The sequence below is a fragment of the Tinamus guttatus genome, unplaced genomic scaffold (genome assembly GCF_059628265.1).
Source record: "Tinamus guttatus ecotype Peru unplaced genomic scaffold, ASM5962826v1 Tinamus_guttatus_pri_ptg000032l, whole genome shotgun sequence".
NCBI classification, from domain to species: Eukaryota; Metazoa; Chordata; class Aves; order Tinamiformes; family Tinamidae; genus Tinamus; species Tinamus guttatus.
In genome coordinates, this window is record NW_028288566.1 from 479,740 (window position 1) to 499,475 (window position 19,736).

The following is a 19,736-nucleotide window of genomic DNA, read 5'->3' on the forward strand; positions in this document are numbered from 1 at the left end:
TGTGGAAAAGTAACTGACATCTGCTAGTTTTCAGGGCAGATGCCTACCTCCATGGAGGTACCAGGCTTACCTCTTACTGCTGCTGCTCTTGCTATGAGGGATAGATAAAAAAAATGGTGTAGGGAGTTAAGATATATAAAGTGGAACCTCCTATTCTAGGGAACAACACTTTCCAGTAGCAGGAGGCTCTGCTCTCCAAGTATGCCCTTTCATTGGCATATTTCTGTCTCATCTGTTCCCTACTCTTCATGATAGGACCATGTCCATTGCTGTGTCAGTAGCCTGGGAAGCACAGAAGACTTGTGCAGGAAAGGAAGAAGGGCTATGGATGAGATGGGATGACTAGGCAAAGACTCCAAGGATATGGGATGCGGCTTCTGCATGAGTTCCTCTCTTCCTCATTTCTCACTGCTCTAGAAGGAACCAAGTCTACATAAGGAGGATCACCAGAAGCCTTCTGAATCAGTACAACATTTAGTATCCTTTTTCTATAGGTGACTCCAGTCATGAGAGCAAATTTTCAAGTTCTTCATTCAGTGGTTTTCTATTTCCTCTCAAACTTTATGTTCTTTCTGTTTCTCATCTGATTGCAGGTGCAAATGAAAGGCACAAGGTGCTAAATTACATATTTGCTATGACAGAATTTGTGCCAGCACGGAGCACTGACAATATACATTACAGTTCAACTCCTGTATTTCCGATAGCACATTTTACAGTGCTATAAATAAAGTTGTTATGGCATCTATTATTCACCGCCAATACAGTTCAAGTTAAAATAGGTTTTATATAACAGTTCAAAGCAATATTTTAAGAAATAACACTTGTGTCAAGGCTGCTGTGTCCTACCAGATTTTGACATTTCCAAGCAGTAAAGATCTTTATCCAAAATCTAAGGCTTTGGTGAGACATCTTCCTCACAGATTTCTCTTTTTTTAATTTGAAAGCAATAGCAGAAGCAGCTCATTGAAATGAAATGAACAGCTAGCTGAACTTCTGACATGGCTGCAATCCTTCAAGGTGGAAACTGTGAACACTGAAATGCTCTGCAAGGGATGCTCATGACAAGGAATAATGTCCCATTAACCTGGATCTCTGAAGAGATTCTGGGAATGTGGAAGACATTCAATGGGAGAACAGTTATTGGACCATTAAGATGTCTATTATGGATGCAAATTTTATATCTCTTTCTCAGCACATACGCTGAATGGAGAATTTATTTCCTCACATTCTGACAATGGAAAAGGTATATCTGTTCTTTAAAATTCGGTGTCATCTCAAAAAAGGGCTCAGCATTGGAACCAGTACCAACCAGTACCACCCAGCATCACTGTGGTGACTCCACAGGAACAACATCCTAGCACTGTTCTGCTCTGTGATGTGCCCAGTTCTGTGTTGCTTATGGTCTACATGACCCAGTTTTACTCCAAAAAGCTAAAATTTTCCAGCAATACCAATGTACTTTCATTAGACATGTTTTGCATATCTCTCTCCTTTATTTTGTTCCCCAAAGAGCATAGGAGAACAAATGCTATATATCAGTCTGGGGATAAATTCAGTTTATTAGCTGACAGTTTGACAGTTAGGAATAATGTTTTATTTTAACCTTCTTGATCACTTACTGGGTTTGAAAATATATTGGAAAGGGGTGGCAAGGGTGATTTTGAGCTCAATGAATCCTTTCTCTGTATATACACAACTTCTAATGAAACAAGGGAAGTTTGGATGTGCAACATCAGTCCTTTCACAAGAAAATGTTCATGTAGACCAACAAACAGAAAAACAAACAAAAAAAATTTAAAGCATCAGCTGCTTATCCAAACACATCTGAAGAGATGTAAGAAACAGTCCAAAAATCCATTTCATTTTTGTTATATTTCTTTCAAAAAAGACATTAATGAAATACTATGGGGCCTAAATGTTTGTTTATTGCAGTGTGATGACAAGAAACAAAACTCATTCATCAGCTACTGAATTTTCCTCCTGTGGAGAAATGTTTAATCTGCATTTCAAAGAATGCATGTGGAATGAGGCCCTCCTTACAGGATGAATACAGACAGTAATGCAAAATGGATGCAGTTATGATGGAGAAAGAGAAAAAAGACAGGTAAAAACCAACCACACAGGCACACATGCACACAATCCTTTGGAAGCATAGGTCTGAACCTCATTAAATGGAAAAACTAAATAAGTTATCCAGGGAAAAATTCATATGAGGCAGAAAGATAAGCAGCATCTACCATATCAATATGTATGCAACCTGAAAAATATAAGAGCATAGCATTTATTTGGAAGTTGAGAAGGGCTGGGACAATATTTATTTAATCCTTCTGTCTATCTCCTCAGCTTCCAATACAAGCAGCTGTCACCGAGCTTCCTTAGCTGTGGAAAAGTAACATCCAGCCTGAACAGAGATGTGCAACACATAGCAGAAACAGCATGACTTGTCTCAAGAACAAGGTAGAGCCTCATGGTGCAGAGCATGACCATGGACCATGAGCATATCACTATATCATTCTTGAAAGCCAAAGTGCAGGGACACCCACAAACAAGATTTTCTTATAGCAAAGTTCCCTAGAATTGGTCCTGGTGGATACTCATAAATAAAAGAACTCAGTAAAGAGATGTTCCAAATATAAAAGGATAACTCACACTCAAGGACAGTCAGTGCTAGCCTATTCTTTAATAATTTCACCCTAAAAATGCACACAAGTGCACAAATCTCAATTGTTTCTACAGAGCCCACAGTAGGAGAGATTGTATACACACTGACTCAGATCGAGTCCCATAAAAATACCCAAATTTCCTATTTACAACTTTGAATATTATGCAGTTATCCCTGTTTACAGAGGTCAAAGCCTCAAAGTAGTCTACAGCTGAAACATTTGTCCCATTCTTGCACAGTTAACTGAATGACTATTCCTGCTATATCACACCAAAATCCATTCTGATAAAATTAGCTCAATCTAATTACAGGGCAAAGTGTAGTCCTTAATTAAATGTTCTGATTTATTCTGCAGTCCTCTCTTTTGGTTCATCTTGAGTTTAGGCATGTAAAAGCATACAAATTAGAAAGATTTAAAATGTTCCTTTTTTTTTCACTCATGTACAGTTTCTATTCAATAACTCAGTTTTCCAAAAGTATTAAAAGAAAAGTATGTAAAGAAAAGTGAGGGTTGTTTAACTCATTAAGACATATTTTTGTTCCTTTTTTTTCCGTATATTATTTATAGCTCCACTTAGGAAAAAAAAAGTGAGCAGAGAGAATATGATTTTTAAAAAGTCATATTAAGAACATCCAAATACTTTGTTAAATATTCTAAAAATATTCTAAATATAGAAATATTCTAAAAGTTATCTCTTTCCATCTACCTGTTATTCTATCTAGTGCTGAAGCTGAACATTTCTCTATAGAAAATTCCAGTTTCAAGTTTGCATGAACAAAGAGAGTTGTTTTGCTTCAAAATCAAGCTCACTCAAATGACTTTACTGTAGACTGTTATGGAAGACACATTGAAAAAACACTGGCCCATGAACATTAATTAATTATTGCAATTTTCATTAGAGGTTATAACAATTTCTAATTCTTCATTCTACCACTAATTTCCATTTCTAAAAAAAAAAAAAAAATGTGGTGTTGTACAGTCAGGTAGGTAAATCAGCGTTTGAGTTGGGCAGAGAGGAAACTCATGAGGTTCAACAAGGACAAGTGCTGGGTCCTATACCTGGGGAGGAATAACCCCAGGCACCAGTACAGATTATGGGCTGACCTGTTGGAAAGAAGCTCCACAGACAGGGATTTGGGAGTCTTGGTTGACAACAGATTAACCATGAGTCAGCAATGTGCCCTCGTGGCCAAGAAGGCCAGTAGGATCCTGGCCTGCATCAGGAGAAGTGTTGCCAGCAGGTTGAGGGAGGGGATCTTGATCCTGCCCCTCTACTCAGCTCTGGTGAGACCGCATCTGGAGTATTGGGTGCAGTTCTGGGCTCCCCAGGACAAGAGGGATATGGAGCTTCTAGAGAGGGTCCAGTGTCAAGCAACAAAGCTGATTAAGGGACTGGAGCATCTATCTTATGAGGAAAGACTAAGCGAGCGGGACCTGTTTAGCCTAGAGAAGACCGAGAGGAGATCTTATCAATATGTATAAATACCTGAGGGGAGAATGTAACGAAGATGGGGCCAAACTCTTCTCGGTGGTGGCCAGTGATAGGACAAGGGGTAAGGGACACAATCTGAAACCCAGGAAGTTCCATCTCCATGTGAGGAAGAACTTGTTTCCTGCGAGGTTGACAGAGCCCTGGAACAGGCTACCCAGAGAGGTTGTGGAGTCTCCTTCTCTGGAAATCCTCAAAACCCTCCTGGATGACACCCTGTGCCCTGTGCTCTAGGTGCTTGAGCAGGGGGGTTGGACTACCTGATCTCGAGAGGTCCCTTCCAACCTCAACCATTTTGTGATTCTGTGATTCCTTCCTCATGCTGAGCAATCCAGAGCATGAAGAAGCACCACTTGGGCTTGCAAGCCCATGACTAGAGAAGGCTACTGACCTCAATCTGCTGAATGGCCTCTTCCCGCTGACGAATGGCCTCTAGATCCTCTTCTGTAATTTCTGAGAGCAAGGCTTGATCCTGGTTCTGATTTTGCCACGTGCCATCTCCTCCATTAAAGATCTTCTCATCATCAGGTAGGTCAGAGAATGGGGTCCTAGGACTCTGCTGAGATGAGAAAGTGGAAAAAAAAACAGAAAACATCACTTCATACAGGAAAGGAAAATAATAATATAACAGATTGCATAAATCATGCAAAAAGGTGAAGAGGTTAGAGTAAATGTTAATACAGGAAATCAGAATGATCCATCATGGAGAACTAGCTAAACAAGAGAAACATATCAAGTCTTAAAGCAAGGAGCTGAAGCCAGATCCGCTCCTATTTACATTTCAGTCCTAGTGAAGTCTGATGAAAAAAAGTGTTCATGTACGTCTGAAAAAGGACATGTTTAACTTGCTGATTGTACTGGAAACTCTTCTGAAATTAGATACCTTTTTAAAGCCTATGTGTTTGCTTTGAAAACTTTATGATCCCACTTGTTACACATGACATAACAAAATGTAACTTATTGTTGAGATAATCTCTAAAGAAAAGGGAAAGTAAAGTGGCTGTGTAGTCATCAGTTTGAGCATCAACATTTAATTTCACAATTTCATGTTCTGTTTCCTCTACTTGACCTGCTTTCACTAATACATCAGACTGTTTTCTTGGCAACTGATATTCACATTGCCTTTGGGAATTGTATTTGTGTCCAGATCCAAGATGGACTAAGTAGCATAAGCCAACTGCATCTACAATGAAGATGGGGCAGAGGGTTTAGCAAGGTCTTCTCCTTCTCCAATCCATTAGCTTCTTGCCTACAGAGATTGTAGATTCAGTCTAGCCCAGATGCAGAGAACAAAACAACACAAGGTTGGTATGGACAATCAGCAGACTGAGCTCAAATATACACAGTGAAGACTCCAGTACTATAGCTACCTAAGTGTTTCACTTAAACATGTACACGGGTCATGTGTACATGTTTAAACAAGCCTCGATTTGAGCTTTAACACATAATCAAAAGTTGAAATACAAAAAGTGATCCCACTGTTTCCAATGTTCTAAAGTTGGAAGAAGAAACATCAGTCACTACAGCACATAGTTGACTCTCGTGATCTGAATGTCCCAAATCTCCCTGAATATTATAGAAAAAAAATACTGGATCCAGAGATAGCTGAAGCACAAAAATTAAAGCTCTTCAAGTGGTTATGCTTGAGAAATAAAGGTCTTTTCTTTCTTGTTATGGCTATGTTCTCAACAGTTGTCCACTGCCCTCAATTCCCATGCAGTGAACAGGAATTGAGGCTGTGTAGGAGCTCGCTGAAAGGGCACAGAGCATTGCAGGGCTGAAAGGGAAGCTGCGATGCAAATGATGTCAAATCACCTAGGAAGGAATGAGAAAGCAGAACCACATGTGCTTGGTACAGAGAGATGAAGGAGAAAAAAAAAAAACTTGTTATGTGTTTTCATCTTATTTATTGTTGTTTTCTTAGAGATCTGCCCTGCAGGAACTGTGAAAGTGGCATGGAGGAAAAACGTAATACTGAACGCTTACAATGGGCATTCAGACAGCCCAACTGGATAGATTTTGATGCATATTAAGTATCTGGAAACTCATACTTAATTCTTTAAAAACATCTGAAAAAATTAGATGCCAAAAGACTTTTGTAGTTGCCTAAATACAGGTTCAGGAGCCTAATCAAAGTCATTCATTATTATTAGTATCACCATCAGCTAACTGCAGGCAAGAATAATATATGATGAAGGAAAAGGGATGGTGGAGGAGATGGATGTTTGCATAAAAATCAGCTGTAAGCATCCTTGTATCTCTCGAAAGTATAAACAGAAGATGCAATCTTTGACATTAATATCTTACATTGCTTCCCCTCCTCTTTCCCTGAGATCTATTATCTACAAAGAAAGCATGTATTATAAAAAGAAAATCATCATTTAAAATTAGGTTAAAGTTTACATTTTAGAATACACATTCTAATAGGATTAAAATGCTCCAGGAGAAGAGAAGGCTGAGAGGGGAGCTGATCAGTGTCTGTAAGTACCTCAAGGGAGGCAGTGAAGAGGATGGTGCTGGTCTCTTTTCAGTGGTGGCCACTGACAGAACTAGAGGTAATGGCCACAAACTGAAGCACCACAGGAACTTAAGGAAAAATTTCTTAACAGTGAGGGTGACAGAGCACTGGAACAGGCTGCCCAGAGAGGTTGTGGAGTCTCCTTCTCTGGAGATCTTCAAAACCCATTTGGATGCAGTCCTGTGCCACGTGCTCTAGGTGACCTTGCGTGTGCAGGGGGGTTGGACTAGATGACCTCTAGAGGTCCCTTCCAACCTTAAGCATTCTATGATTCTATGAATGTTCAGGAATGCTTTATTCACCAATTAATATTTGCTTTGGACGCTAAGTTTTCTGGTAAAGTGCTTCACTGTCTAAAGTATATATTAATAGACTCAAGAAAAAAAAAAAAAAAGAGGCATTCTGATGCTTCATTTATGGTGACAGAGGTCTCCATGCCATGAGTGGGCAAAACAGGACATACACTAGCACAAGGCCATATAGGGCCCACGTGTCCAGCCTTTGAAGATGCTGAAAAAGAGTGATTTAATCAGGTCTTTTTAGTAGCTCACATGAATGATGCATTACCATGGAACTAAGTGTACATGAATGGATACCTAAATCCATGTTTTCCCACCCAGATATGGATTCCAGGAAAAGGTAGCAATTTTCGAGTTATTAAATGCTTCCCATAGTGTGCTGATATAACAGGATTAAAATGTGAGCCAGTCCTCAGATGACATTAGTCTGCATAACACCACGGTTGTAGCATAAGTACACTCTGTCTTGACACCTGTCAGCTCCTATCTGTGATCTCCACTTTTGGTAAATAAATAACAATAAACAAAAAGCCCTAACACAACTCCTGCAATGCTAGTGATGTCGTTTAGTCATTTCTTCAAAAAGTTAGCTATTCAGGTGTCTAATGGTCCAGAGACAAACATTCTTCTTTAAATTTATATTACTTCAGAGCTTCTGAAGACAATTACAAGATTTTGTAACCTTTTAAAAATTTTCAAGAAAATCCAACCACAACTGTAGAGATCAGTGACTCTGAACCCAGAACCGTGGATGCGTGGGGTCTGAGATTTTCTTTGACTTTGTATTTGAAAGGATGAAGAATTCTAGTGATTTTTAAAACTTTTGATTATGAAGGCATATAACTGAATTTATCAGTGGACTATTAGATACTGCTCATTGCTGTATATGAAAAAAAATATATATATATTTAAGGCAAGAATAGATTTGATGGAGGGCACGCAACTGAGTCTCCACAGATAAAGCTTCTTTGGAAAATACACTATAAGAGGCCTTAGCTTCATATACAGGCATTTCCATGTAAAATTTGATTTAGTGCCAAATTTTATGACCTGCAAATCTCTGCGTAATTTTGTGTTGGATTTCCTTTCATGAATTGTTAATTGGATGTGTTTGAAATGGCTCTTTTGTTGAAATTTGCTTGTAGAAGATTTTTGTCAAGATGCATCTGTAAACCAAACTCTGCCTGTGAAAGAAATGATAGAAGGGGGAAGAAAAAAGTTGCATACATCTGATATGCTCAGTAGTTCTTTTCAAAATAAATTCTTAGGACTGTGGGTCAGATTTTGCTGTTTTTCATGAAAACCAAAAATAATATGCCCAGGCATAACATTTTGTTTTTCTGTTGGATAAAATCTTCTCAGTGAGATAAAATCTTTGCTGATTACAGCTTTATTTTTCTTATCAGATTTTTTCTACAAATAGAGAAAGCAGGTCAAAAAAAAAAGTTTCATCTGCACAGACACAACTTCTGCCAATATCTGCACTTTATCACTAGTAAATTCTTTGCAATAGAAACTTTGTACTTGAGGCTCCTCTGAAGATTACCTCCTCCTAGTCCTGCTCCTGCCTAACTCCCCATAAAAAGGGTACATTAACACACATGATTTCTTCTCTGTGTACACAGTAATTTAAATGATCTTAAAACCTTGAAGAAATGGAGAAAAATTAAAAGATGGTGGGAAAAAGCGAGACACACACACAGATATGCTCCCTCCAGCTCAGGTTATCACCAGTCTGATAATTATGGTGTCCAACGTCTGCTATGAAGAGGATCTCTCATAGTTTTTCCAAAAGGATCTGTAATGCATAAATAATTAAGATTTATTGGAATGTATGGACTTTCTCCACCAAATGAATGCCACAACTGACCAGGACAAGGCAATGAAGCACTAAGGTAGATATCAGACACCTCTAACTTTAGGCTCAGAAAGGGGGAAATAAATATTTTGCATTCAGCACCTAAATTAGACAACAAGTATCTTTTCTTGCCCCATCTCCACCCACTCTGATTCCAATCAGGACTTGTGTCATGGAAGTCAGGCTTAGAAACTTTCAAATTGGCAAGCTGTGGAGTTTGTTTCCCTGAATAGAAAGCATTTTTGTTCACAACTTCCGAACTAATATCATTACCAATATCCAGCAGGAAGCTTATCCATGAATTTGACACAGCCTCTACTCACATCCCAAACTGTTTCACCTTGATATAAATCTTTCTAAGGTTTAAACACCACCATCTCAATGGTGAATACAGTTCCTTGAATAGGCTGTACACAGACCAGGGGATAAATGGAAATGCCAGCACTCCTTGATCTATATGATCTTTCACAGTGCATGAAAACATGGGAAGAGTATACTGATGGGTCCCACCTCACTGTCCCTAATGATGGATGTGTCAGAGCTGTTGGTACCAGCAAAAGAGGGAAAGCTAACAAAATATGTCTCATAACTGGATGGAGAACAAATTCTGGGAAAATAGAAGGAACCCAAGTAATATTTATCGGAGTCCTTCTCCACCTGCATGTACATTTTAAGCATTTAGAGCTTTTCCTTATATTCACATGACTGCAAGACACTCAGGATTGAAAAATGTTTCAACCATCCTGCAAGGTCTAAGTTAGTCTAGCACGTGCTCTGTTACATAGAACCATTTCTCTCAGTTCAAAGCCAGCCCAAACCAGAATATAACCTTCCTTTGATCGGTACAGCCTTATCTCACAAATTCACAGGTTTATACGAGCACATAAAAAGTAGTTTCACCCACATGATATAATTTTGCACTACATAGTGCAGGTTGTTCCAAGGAAATCTTTTTTGCAACCATGAAAATTGAGTATTTTAGAGGTCTTATGTGCCTCAGGTAGTAAACCAAAGAAAACCCAAAGCCCGTGGGAGGCGTGTTGACTCTGCCTCTCTAATCTTCAGGAGCCTCCTGTATCTCTAGCAGGAATATGGCCAGCTCAAGCAGCAATCAAAGTACCTCCCACACCTCCTGCAAACTATCATGTCTCCTTAGGTAACATTTTGCCTCTAGCCTTCAGACAAAATGCAAATGCAGAGATGTTTATCTCCTGCTTTATAGTATGTATAGACATATAAACAGCCAGGTTACACTTTACAAGGATATCCCTATTCTCCCTAGCAAGCAGGCTTAGAGATTCACATTTTATTGCATGTAGAATAATGAGGCCAGAAAGCCTGCATTAAAGATCAGTAAAATACTTTACATTGAGAATCACTGCGCAGAATACGGCCACAATAACACAACCTGCCTGTGTCTGAAACATTTTTAACAGAGTGTTGGCACTGCAAGGTGTCCAGAACAAAAATGGCACAGAGGAGCCAGTTTGGCTTGCCTACCTACAATATACAGCTAGATTAAGAAGACAGATAAATTGGATTAGATAATCTTTCTCAAACCATCCGTCCAAAACAACTAACCTTGTGGACTCAATGAGATTTAGAGTTGTATCTCGCCAAGCAAAAGCCCAAAGCAATTACAGGTAGAAAAGCCTCAGGCAGGCACAGAACAAGCGGCCTGGGACTTCTAAATCTTTTTGAGGAGTGAAATAGTGATATTACAACTTTGCATTATCTTTCACACAGAAGATTGCAGTGGTGATTGGTAACCTGAGCTCTGTTATCTTATGAGAGGAGCTCCCCACAGAAAGGAGAGAAGAAATCCTACCAGAAGTTAACCATTACTTGCTCTCTCCTTTCACCCAAGCTCTGGGCACATTTAACGATACCAGTTTTAGATTCTGAGCAAGGACAACTTTAAGTGGCGTGTATTCCATTCTTTCTGCATGCATCCCCAACATGGGCAAAAACAGAAATGCACCCAGCATTTACTTTGAATTATATAAATGTGATTACTCTCTACCAATGTACTGTGAGAAGAAGTAAAAAATACAGCATGGAAAAATAGCATTAAGGGGAGTGTTGAAGTACATTTTTATTTAAATTAAACAGAATCTCTCACATGTGCCTGTCTTCACTCTTGATCAAGCTGTTTACTTTTGAATGATGTAGACCTTCCTTAAGGAAGAAAAAATATCATTTCTACCAGCGTCCTGCTATGGCATCTACAAGAAATTACTAGTTTAGGGGAAATGCAATACCAGAAAGTATTCTGCTTGTTCATTTTTCAGTATTTCTAAATTTAATTGTTCAAGTCTCTGCAGTAATAAAGACCAAGAAAATCCATTTGGTTTCCTGGAACTAGAAGAGACTTAGTAACAGGGTACCTAGTTCATACCTCCTACTGTTTTCTTCTTTTCCCTTGAAGGCTTTATTACTTTACCAAGTTCATTCCTAGCAATCTTGACCTTAGCACCTAGGGCTGATATATTTCAGAGTCGATCTTACTGTACTCAGGGTGGGAGAATTAAATGACACGCCTGTGGTAGATCAGGAAAAAAAAAAAGAAAAAAAAAGAAAAGAAAAGAAAATAAGCCACAGGCTTGAGTTTTAGCTCTGTGATATCCAACACACTTTTAAGAAGTACTGAGTATACTTTCATCCCATGGTGAAGCCCAAATCTAAGAGGAATGTACTTCTCACCAGGTTTATATGATGAGGGGAATGGTTTCTGACACTGAGCAGAGCCTGATGTCAGAAGTTTCAACTGTAAGGAACATCATCTTCCAGAAAAAAAACTTCAGGAAATCATCAGAGCAGCATTTTGTCACTTATTTTACCCTGCAGAATTCATACAGATGCTCCATTAGGGATTGAAGGGTGAAATTTGTCCCGCTCCTACTTCCAGTCCTCCTATCTTTCCCTGTTTCATCTACTATGCCAAAAGATGGCCCTGTGGCCATTCAGATGAAAAGAAAACATGGCAATGAATAGATACACCTTTCCCTCTCTGAAACTGCAATTCCTTTCCTTTTTTAAAATACGTTCTATCTAATGTCTAAAGTATGATCATAAATGTATAAACCCATTCCTTCTAAAGCTGACTACCTGTGCTGTCACTAGTCAGTGGCATCTGTGTACACGCGAACCAGGTAGATAAATGTCCCCAAGGTTTGTCACAAATGTAAACATTCATTGGCACTTTTACAGCATCGCATCACATTTCAGGAAGCTCCTCGTAACTGAATTATATCCTCATAATTCTCCATTTCTCCACTTCTCTGTTGGTGGCATCCTGTTTTCTCTGGAACTACTAGCTGAAAGCTCTACTCTACATCTCTCCTGGATCCTGATGCTAGGCAGAAAGCTCCCCTGCTCACTGCATGTCTGAAGCACCCAGCCTTAGGGTTAAAGGACCATGGAAGAACCACGCACTCTGTGCTTCCCCATGGATGTGTCACGCAGCTGCTGCTGCACAAGTTTCTACTAGAAAGGCAAAATAAGAAGGGTAATAAGTCACCAGCTTACTCATCAATATCTGGATCTTGCAAAAAGGGAGAAGTCTTCTGGGTTCCTGTGGATGTGAGAACCAAACTTGGTTTAATTTCCTGAAGCACAGACAACCTCCGACACGGGCACAATGAAACTCCATAGCACAGAGAGGTGACCAAGTAGGAAGTATGACTTTTTCCTTCAAAAAGACGACTGGTTTTCTATCACAGAACCAGGTTGGAAGGGACCTTTGGAGATCATCTAGTGCAAGCCGCCTGCACAATTAAGGTCATCTAGAGCACACTGCACAAGATCGCCCCCAGGCAGGTTTTATTACATGGAAGGCATCAAAATGACTGGATTTACTGCATCCTAATAGCCGCTACTGCAGAATGGAGCATTTGGATCCACATGCAAGTGGTAAAACCAGAGTATATTTTTATGGCATGCACTTTAGAGGGGAGTTACTCCTGTTAAACCTCCTTTTCAGGTTTATAGGCATTCTTAGCCACCTTTTTTTTTTTTTTTTTTTTTTTTTTTTTCAGAAACATGGTTGACTCTTACAAAACAGAAACCTTTTGACAGAAGTCTTTAAATCTCTTTTCATTATTGGCCTCTGCCAGGGATTCACTGGACTGCTCAGGGTGCAAACAAATGTTTGCAGCTTGGGACTGAGAAACAGCTTCATTTAGTGACTGCTCTGTAACAAAACTGCTTATTTCACGGTGTCTGCACAGTCCAGCTATTTCTCAAAAGCTTGATCCCAAAGTAGGACAATCATGATAAACATGGTTTATCATGAGCAGTCACATTTAACTGCTGAAATCCAGTCTTCGCTCTCACAGATGGGGACACAGACTGCTGGCCGCACACAAAACCCTTCCATGAGACACCTTGGATGCATCAAGATTTCACCAGCTGGCTCCAGCAAAGGACTCAGAAGCAGGCGGAGTCTGTCCAAGTAATTAACTGGTATATCCAGTGTGGTGTCTTCATCTGAGGAGGTGACCCTACAGTTATCTTCTGTCAATAAAGAACAAGTCAATCAATGCAGTCTATGGTAGGACCTGTCTAAATACCCACTACAAGAAAGTATGAAGTTGGCAGCAGACATGGCATGGCATGGCATGGTTTCAACAGAACCTGCATAGAGACACAAAAAATCAAAATTTGGAGCTGGGAAGTTACATTAGAAAGTATCTTCTACAGATCCTTCATATGTGTGTAACAGTGATGAGTGAAGAGGGAAAAAAAAAAGTTCACACTTCCTCAATGCCATGCAAAACATTTTTTTTTTTCATTTACCTGTTAATTTGCTACAGTAAAGCCTATTGATCAAAGTCTGACTGCAGGCAGCTGGTTGTTAGGTATTATACTAATACTATGCACAAAATCTTAATTGTTTTTCTTTAGGACTTTTTTGTTTTTAATTAAAATACAAACAAAGGTAATAAAAATGTTAAAAAGATACAAGATGACAAGCACCTGCAGTAAGACTGCAGACACTAAGTGAACTGAAATGAAAATATTAGAAATTTATTTTGGGACTATCTAGCAGCACTGCTCTACAGCAGGCTATAATGGATCAACAGAGACTGAAAGAACAGGGCTTGCCCTGGCTTCTCTTTTCATCAAGTATGAGAAAAGCTGTATATATTTAGGGAGGTCGCACTACACCAACCTTTTTGACCAGAACTAACCAGAACTGGGGAGAGTTCTGGGAGGTTCACGTTAGACATGTTGTAGTTGGCCTGGCTAGTGGTTTATGTGAGTGCTGCTTATTCCATGTCAGTTATTTGTGCAGATGACCTTAAAATAGGCAGATGGATCTTTTTCCTCTGTTTTCACTAGAGATGGAGATAGGAGCAAGCACAAAACCCACCCTGTTGGCAAATGAAGGCAGCAACAACTCAGCTTGAATGAACTGCCTTTTTAGTGTTACATGTTGTATTTTCTCTTCTCTCTGTGGCAACCAAACATTGCTAAAGGAGAGAACTCCTTCAGGTCTTTAAAGCGACATGTCTCTTCAGCAGCTGATAAGGACTGTACTGATCAGCAAGCGTATAGCCTAAAACCTAAAAAAAAAATGTGCTTTTTTTGCCTCTCCATGCTTTCTACCAGACATTTTTTAGCTTTCCCTCCAAACTTATTATGTTAGAGATTGTGGGACACAATAGCACTATTGGCCATGAATAGGCTGAGAGGAAAGCAGGAGTCCTGGGAAAATCAGCATTTGATTCTAGTAGTTGTGTTCTTAAATGCCCAATTATCACACACCGCTGCGCAGCATAGACTACATAGAAAGGACCTTTTGCAATCAAAAAGGGTGTGACATTAATTCTTAAAGAAACACACTTAAGGAAATAGAGAAAGCACGACCTTTTCTACAGAAATGCTCAGATGGTTGCTAACATATCCCCCTAATAATCCTCCCTCTACAGTCCATGAACACCAATGGGGATTGCTCAGGAGGCCATCATCCAACCTCTTCCAGACCCATAATGCAGGAAAGGCTGAGTCTGATTCTCTTCACTGACCAGAGACAAAAGCAACCAACCTGGTCTAAAACTCCTAAAGAGTAGATAACCTAAAAAAAAAAAAAAAAATCAACTAAAGGGAAGTAAATGATTTCTCCGTGATGCTGAAGCAAGCAGCCACATCTCAGGGCACTGCATTACTGGGAACACCTAACAACCAGTCAGCTTAACTTGTGGGATGTGAGTTTCAGACTAGACAAAAATGAAGAGTGACAACTCGAATTACAAGCCAAATGAAGTCAGAATATTTACTGATTTAAAGAAAAACACCGGAGCAGCATCAAGAAAATTATATTACCCTTTAAGAATAGCAACATAGCTATTGAAGATCTTCACAACCGTCAGGAAAGGGAAGCTAAAGATTTTAGATAAATTTAGTCACAGATGTGTATTGGCAAACAAAATGCCTGCAAAGAGAAATAATGAAAATGGGAAGCTCTAACATTGCTCAAGTCAACAAAATCCTGTTTCTGAATGAGTTTGTCCAGGGAGAATTAAATAGAAAGAATTCTGTAGTTATCTAATTTATCCTGCATGAGTTCATAATAGGGCAAGATGAAGTTAATTTAATCATCCAGCCAGTGACAAGAAATAGGAAGTACCAGAAAAGGAATGCTAGGCAAACCAGCTTTATTATTCTCATGTGCTCCACACTGTCATTGTGATATATATTTACGGAGACGCTAACCTTTCTTATATCAACGATTCAGTTCCATACTGAGCAATTAGCATACAGGCTTGACAAAGGCTTTCATGAGGATTGAAAAGCTACCTAAAATGTTTGCAAAATAAAACATTCGGGGAAAGGATTAAGATAAAAAATGCTGCAAAGTCTTCCTATTTTTCCCTCTCAGTGCCTCAGGAACGTGACATGTAACAGAATTGTCCAAAATGTATGCACTTTTACAGTGAACATCAGAACAGCCTCTTAACTGCCTCCAAGACAGAAGGGGCCACACATAAATATATAGAAGATTTCTATCACACCTTCTTATGGGAACATTATTATTATTTATTTTGCTTATGTTTCAACTATACTGTTGACTTTGGGCATTAACCCCTTATATGACTGCTCTTTATTAGTCTTAGCACTTAACCTACTTGCTTCTTTCCTAACATCAGGCCATTCTCACTTGTATCATTTTACTGGGGGAATAATTCACCTCCTCTTCATTTTCACCTTGGAAGTATTTATAGATTGTAATCATGTCTCTTTTGATATTTTCTTCTCAACTACTTAATTTAACTTGCTCATTTTCTCATCTAGTGTTTTATAGACTATATTTCATGTTATTTTAGATGCCCTGTTTGCATTCTCTTTTAATCCCTCTGTATATATCAATACCCTTCCTAAGCCATTAGCTACAAGACTTCATTGCTTGTGCCATTAAGATACATTTCTGTTGGAAACTTTTATCCAAACATAGCCAGAATTCTTTCTGCATGTTAAAATCTCCTCTGCAAATTGCTGCGTGGGGCTTTGGTTGGTTCGTTGGTTGACTCTCAGTAGTTTTCTTAACTACTCAACCTTGTCTCAAAGGGCTCAAAAGAGGATACTTTCCATTTCTCCTGTAATAAAAGGAGAAATGCACAAATTCTGCAAGGGTAAGACATAGTCACTGAATGAATTAAAATAATATTTCACTCCCTGAAAGAGATACCTCTGGCTCCAAAAACATGCTGGAATGGGAGCTGCACAGCAGAAAGAGGGCAACTTTCTGCCATTGCTTAGAAGATTAGAATTCCACCTCAGCCTTCGAAATGCCTTCCAGAATAACTATATATATATATATATAACATTCAAAATGTTCTGTTATTCTACTTATTCTGTTTGCAAATCAGGACTTATGGCCTCAAGCAAGGAGCTGCTCCAGGTCATGCAGCACAGGAGCGTATTGCCAGCTTGCTGTGGTGTGCAGTGTTTTCCTTAGGGCTTCTACTCCTAGTATATAATGTACTGTGCTGGGGTTGCTGAATCTCATGATAGCCCTATGGGGACAAGGTTGATGACTCTCCATGTCCCCAAGCCCAACCAGGAGTGAAAATGAGTATGTACTCCCAGGCAACACATGAAAAAAAACCCACATATGCAACACAAATATATGCATGCAAACAGAGCCAGCCATGCAGATCAGGACAGAAAGAAAACACAGCACTAGGGCATGCACAAATGGCCTCATCCTGCTCCTCTCTCTGCCTGATCAAGATGAAGGTCCAGTAGTGGAACATATATGGAGATATGTTCAATGCGGGTCCCTCCAGGAGCTGGGCTTAGGCAGTCCATCCGGTCACTGGACCTGGATTCTCAGTGTCCCCAGGTGGTTGCAAACTCCTCCAGGTGCCTCACTCAAACACCCAAACGTCCCTGGTTCCTGGACCACTTCACCTCCTCACCACCTAGTTCAGCTCAATATCCACTAGCCATCACACATTGACCCGTACCCACACTTGTTCATTCACTGGCATGTCATATCCATAGGCCTGTGACCTGAGGTCCCACTCTGGCTGCTGGCACTGGGATCTCCACACATACACAGAGTCAGAAGCCCTGTGCCAGGAAAATAGTTAGAAAAGGAGTTTACTAAGAGAGGACAGGCTGTCCATGCCAGTACAGGGTCTGGACAGACAAATGCACTGATCAGCAGTCTTTTAACATGCAAACATGTCCTTTTTCCCCTATTCCTCTATTTTCCCGTGCTTGTTTCTCCCTAAAACATCTAGATTTCAGCCTTTCCCGACCTCTGATCCTCCTCTAAACATCCCATTGTAAGTCTTGTGCCATCACAAAAGGTTATTCCCCAGCATCCCATAATGAGTCCTCTATTCGAACTGCGAGTCCATTGACTTTCTAACTCTCTATCTAAATGCTGCTAGTAGAGCTAAAGTTAGATGCCAGGATGTGCCAAGTAGATGTCAAGTGTCCCACTTAGTGCAGTGTGACAGAGAGAGATAAATTAGAAAGACACTGATTCATCACTGGAGGTCTAGACACATAGGTAGGCTCCCTCTCAACTAATTTGAGATTTTTTGCAAGGTAGATGCCTGCATCTGAATTCATCAGCCAAATTGAACTGAGAGAAATCCACCTCATGAATCTTTATGTATCTGTACTAGAAGCATTGATATCCAGGTTCCTTATTAAGGCTCCCATTACATTCAGTGGAAACACAGTCAATAAAGTCATGGAGATAAGAGGTCTATTCTCCAGATTAAACAGATTGACAGCTACTTAATATGAGACTGTGTCACAGACTCTAAAGGGAGCCAGGGATATTAGGCTCAGAAGTACAAAATGACTCTTCATGTTTAGCCAGATGAATCTCACTCAAGGAAGTCTACAGAAAAACCAACAAACAAAGAAAAACAATCAAAAATATTCCAATGTTTTGCCTGCCTACTTTTTCTTTTCTTTTCTTAGAGAAAAATTCAAACAATTTATTCTACTTAATTTCATATGAGTGCCTTAAGAAACAAATATATTATCCTTCAATTCTATTTCTTGCCACTGACTATAAAAAAAGGAGTCTAATTCTCTTGCTTCAGAGGTGGAAATATTAACATGGTGCATGACTTGAAATCTGACTAGGTTTATTTGGTACTGGATGAGGGCAGAGAAGCAAGACAGGTCTGAGATAATGACACATAACCTGCTCAGATTCTCTCTTTGTGGAAAAATCTTCTCTTCCCCCAAATGGTGCATATAAGAATAGAAAACATCATTGCAACTATCTGGCCAGAGTAAGCAAGACATGACAAAAACACCACTGTTTTGCTGATAGATTTTTTACTCACATTTTACGCAGAGTGATTTTACACAGACCTCACCACAGAGGAGGCTGGACCATATGAAATGCTGAATATCTTCTGGCAAAGCTCCTCAAGCTGCTGAGATTTGAAGGCAACTAGCTAGCACATCCCCCACAGATCAGGTCCTTAATGGACTTACGGCACCATGAGGATATGAAGTGATCTAAGCTATATATTCACACTGCATGTGCTTGCACAACATCAAAACTTTGATAGATGCCTCTGCTATTTGCTCATCCTTAAGGAGCAATGACCTGCATTTTAGCATGTCTAGTAAATTGCTCTAATGTGTGGTGAAAGGGGACTAATGGATACAGTAATTGATTGTTTGATGGATAGCTGGGGAGCCTTTTGATTATGAGTTTTTGCTACGGTCCAAGACATTTTAATTCTTCAGTTAACCCGGAGCTGATTGCTTGTATGAATTATCTCCTTCTCTGAATGAAAAAAAAAAAAACACATTCTCTTAATAAATATTTCATAAGAAACAAACTGGTGGAGGGGAGAAGGGAGAAAGCAGATGTTCGATGCTGATTCTTTTGAAGACATTATAGAGTTGACAGGACAGATATAGAGATTATCCATGAAATCTGTTTAGGTCAGACAAGAGATCTTTGTTTCTCCAGGATTTACTGCTCAGAATGACACAAGAGGCTGGAAGAAATCATAAGGTCAATTTTAATCAGCGAAGGGAGATCCTATATGACCAAAGATGATGTACTGAAGTGGGACAGCTCTTTTAATGTTGGCTTCCTCCCAGATTCCATGTTCTCTCTCCCAAGCTCCAGGCTGTGCTTTCATGCTATGAGAAGGAGGGAGCCTGACCAAAAATTAGAATATCAGCAAATAAACAGAGCTATGATTCCTGGAATCCAATTAGTGAGGGCTGAAATTTGATCCTAGGGAGCTTATGGCAAAATTCTTACAGATTGCAATTGAGTCCTTTTGCTGTCCATCTTTCATGGTAAGCCCCAGAAGGTTACTTACCATCTCTGCTTAGCTTTATGATATGACACCTGGACTGAACCTGATTTTCTGCTTCCTCATGACATACAGTTGTACTTTTGAGTTGC

The 19,736-nt window shown here is 39.6% G+C and overlaps 1 protein-coding gene across 3 annotated transcripts in view; it reads right to left on the bottom strand.

The window, feature by feature from the left end:
- TSNARE1 (t-SNARE domain containing 1) overlaps positions 1-19,736 on the bottom strand; it is a 418,229-nt gene that overhangs the window by 195,463 nt on the left and 203,030 nt on the right. For all 3 annotated transcript variants that reach the window (XM_088531270.1, XM_088531278.1, XM_088531285.1), the window contains exon 8: positions 4,544-4,711. In XM_088531270.1, coding sequence (XP_088387396.1) covers positions 4,544-4,711 — 168 coding nt within the window. The remainder of the gene's footprint in view (positions 1-4,543; positions 4,712-19,736) is intronic.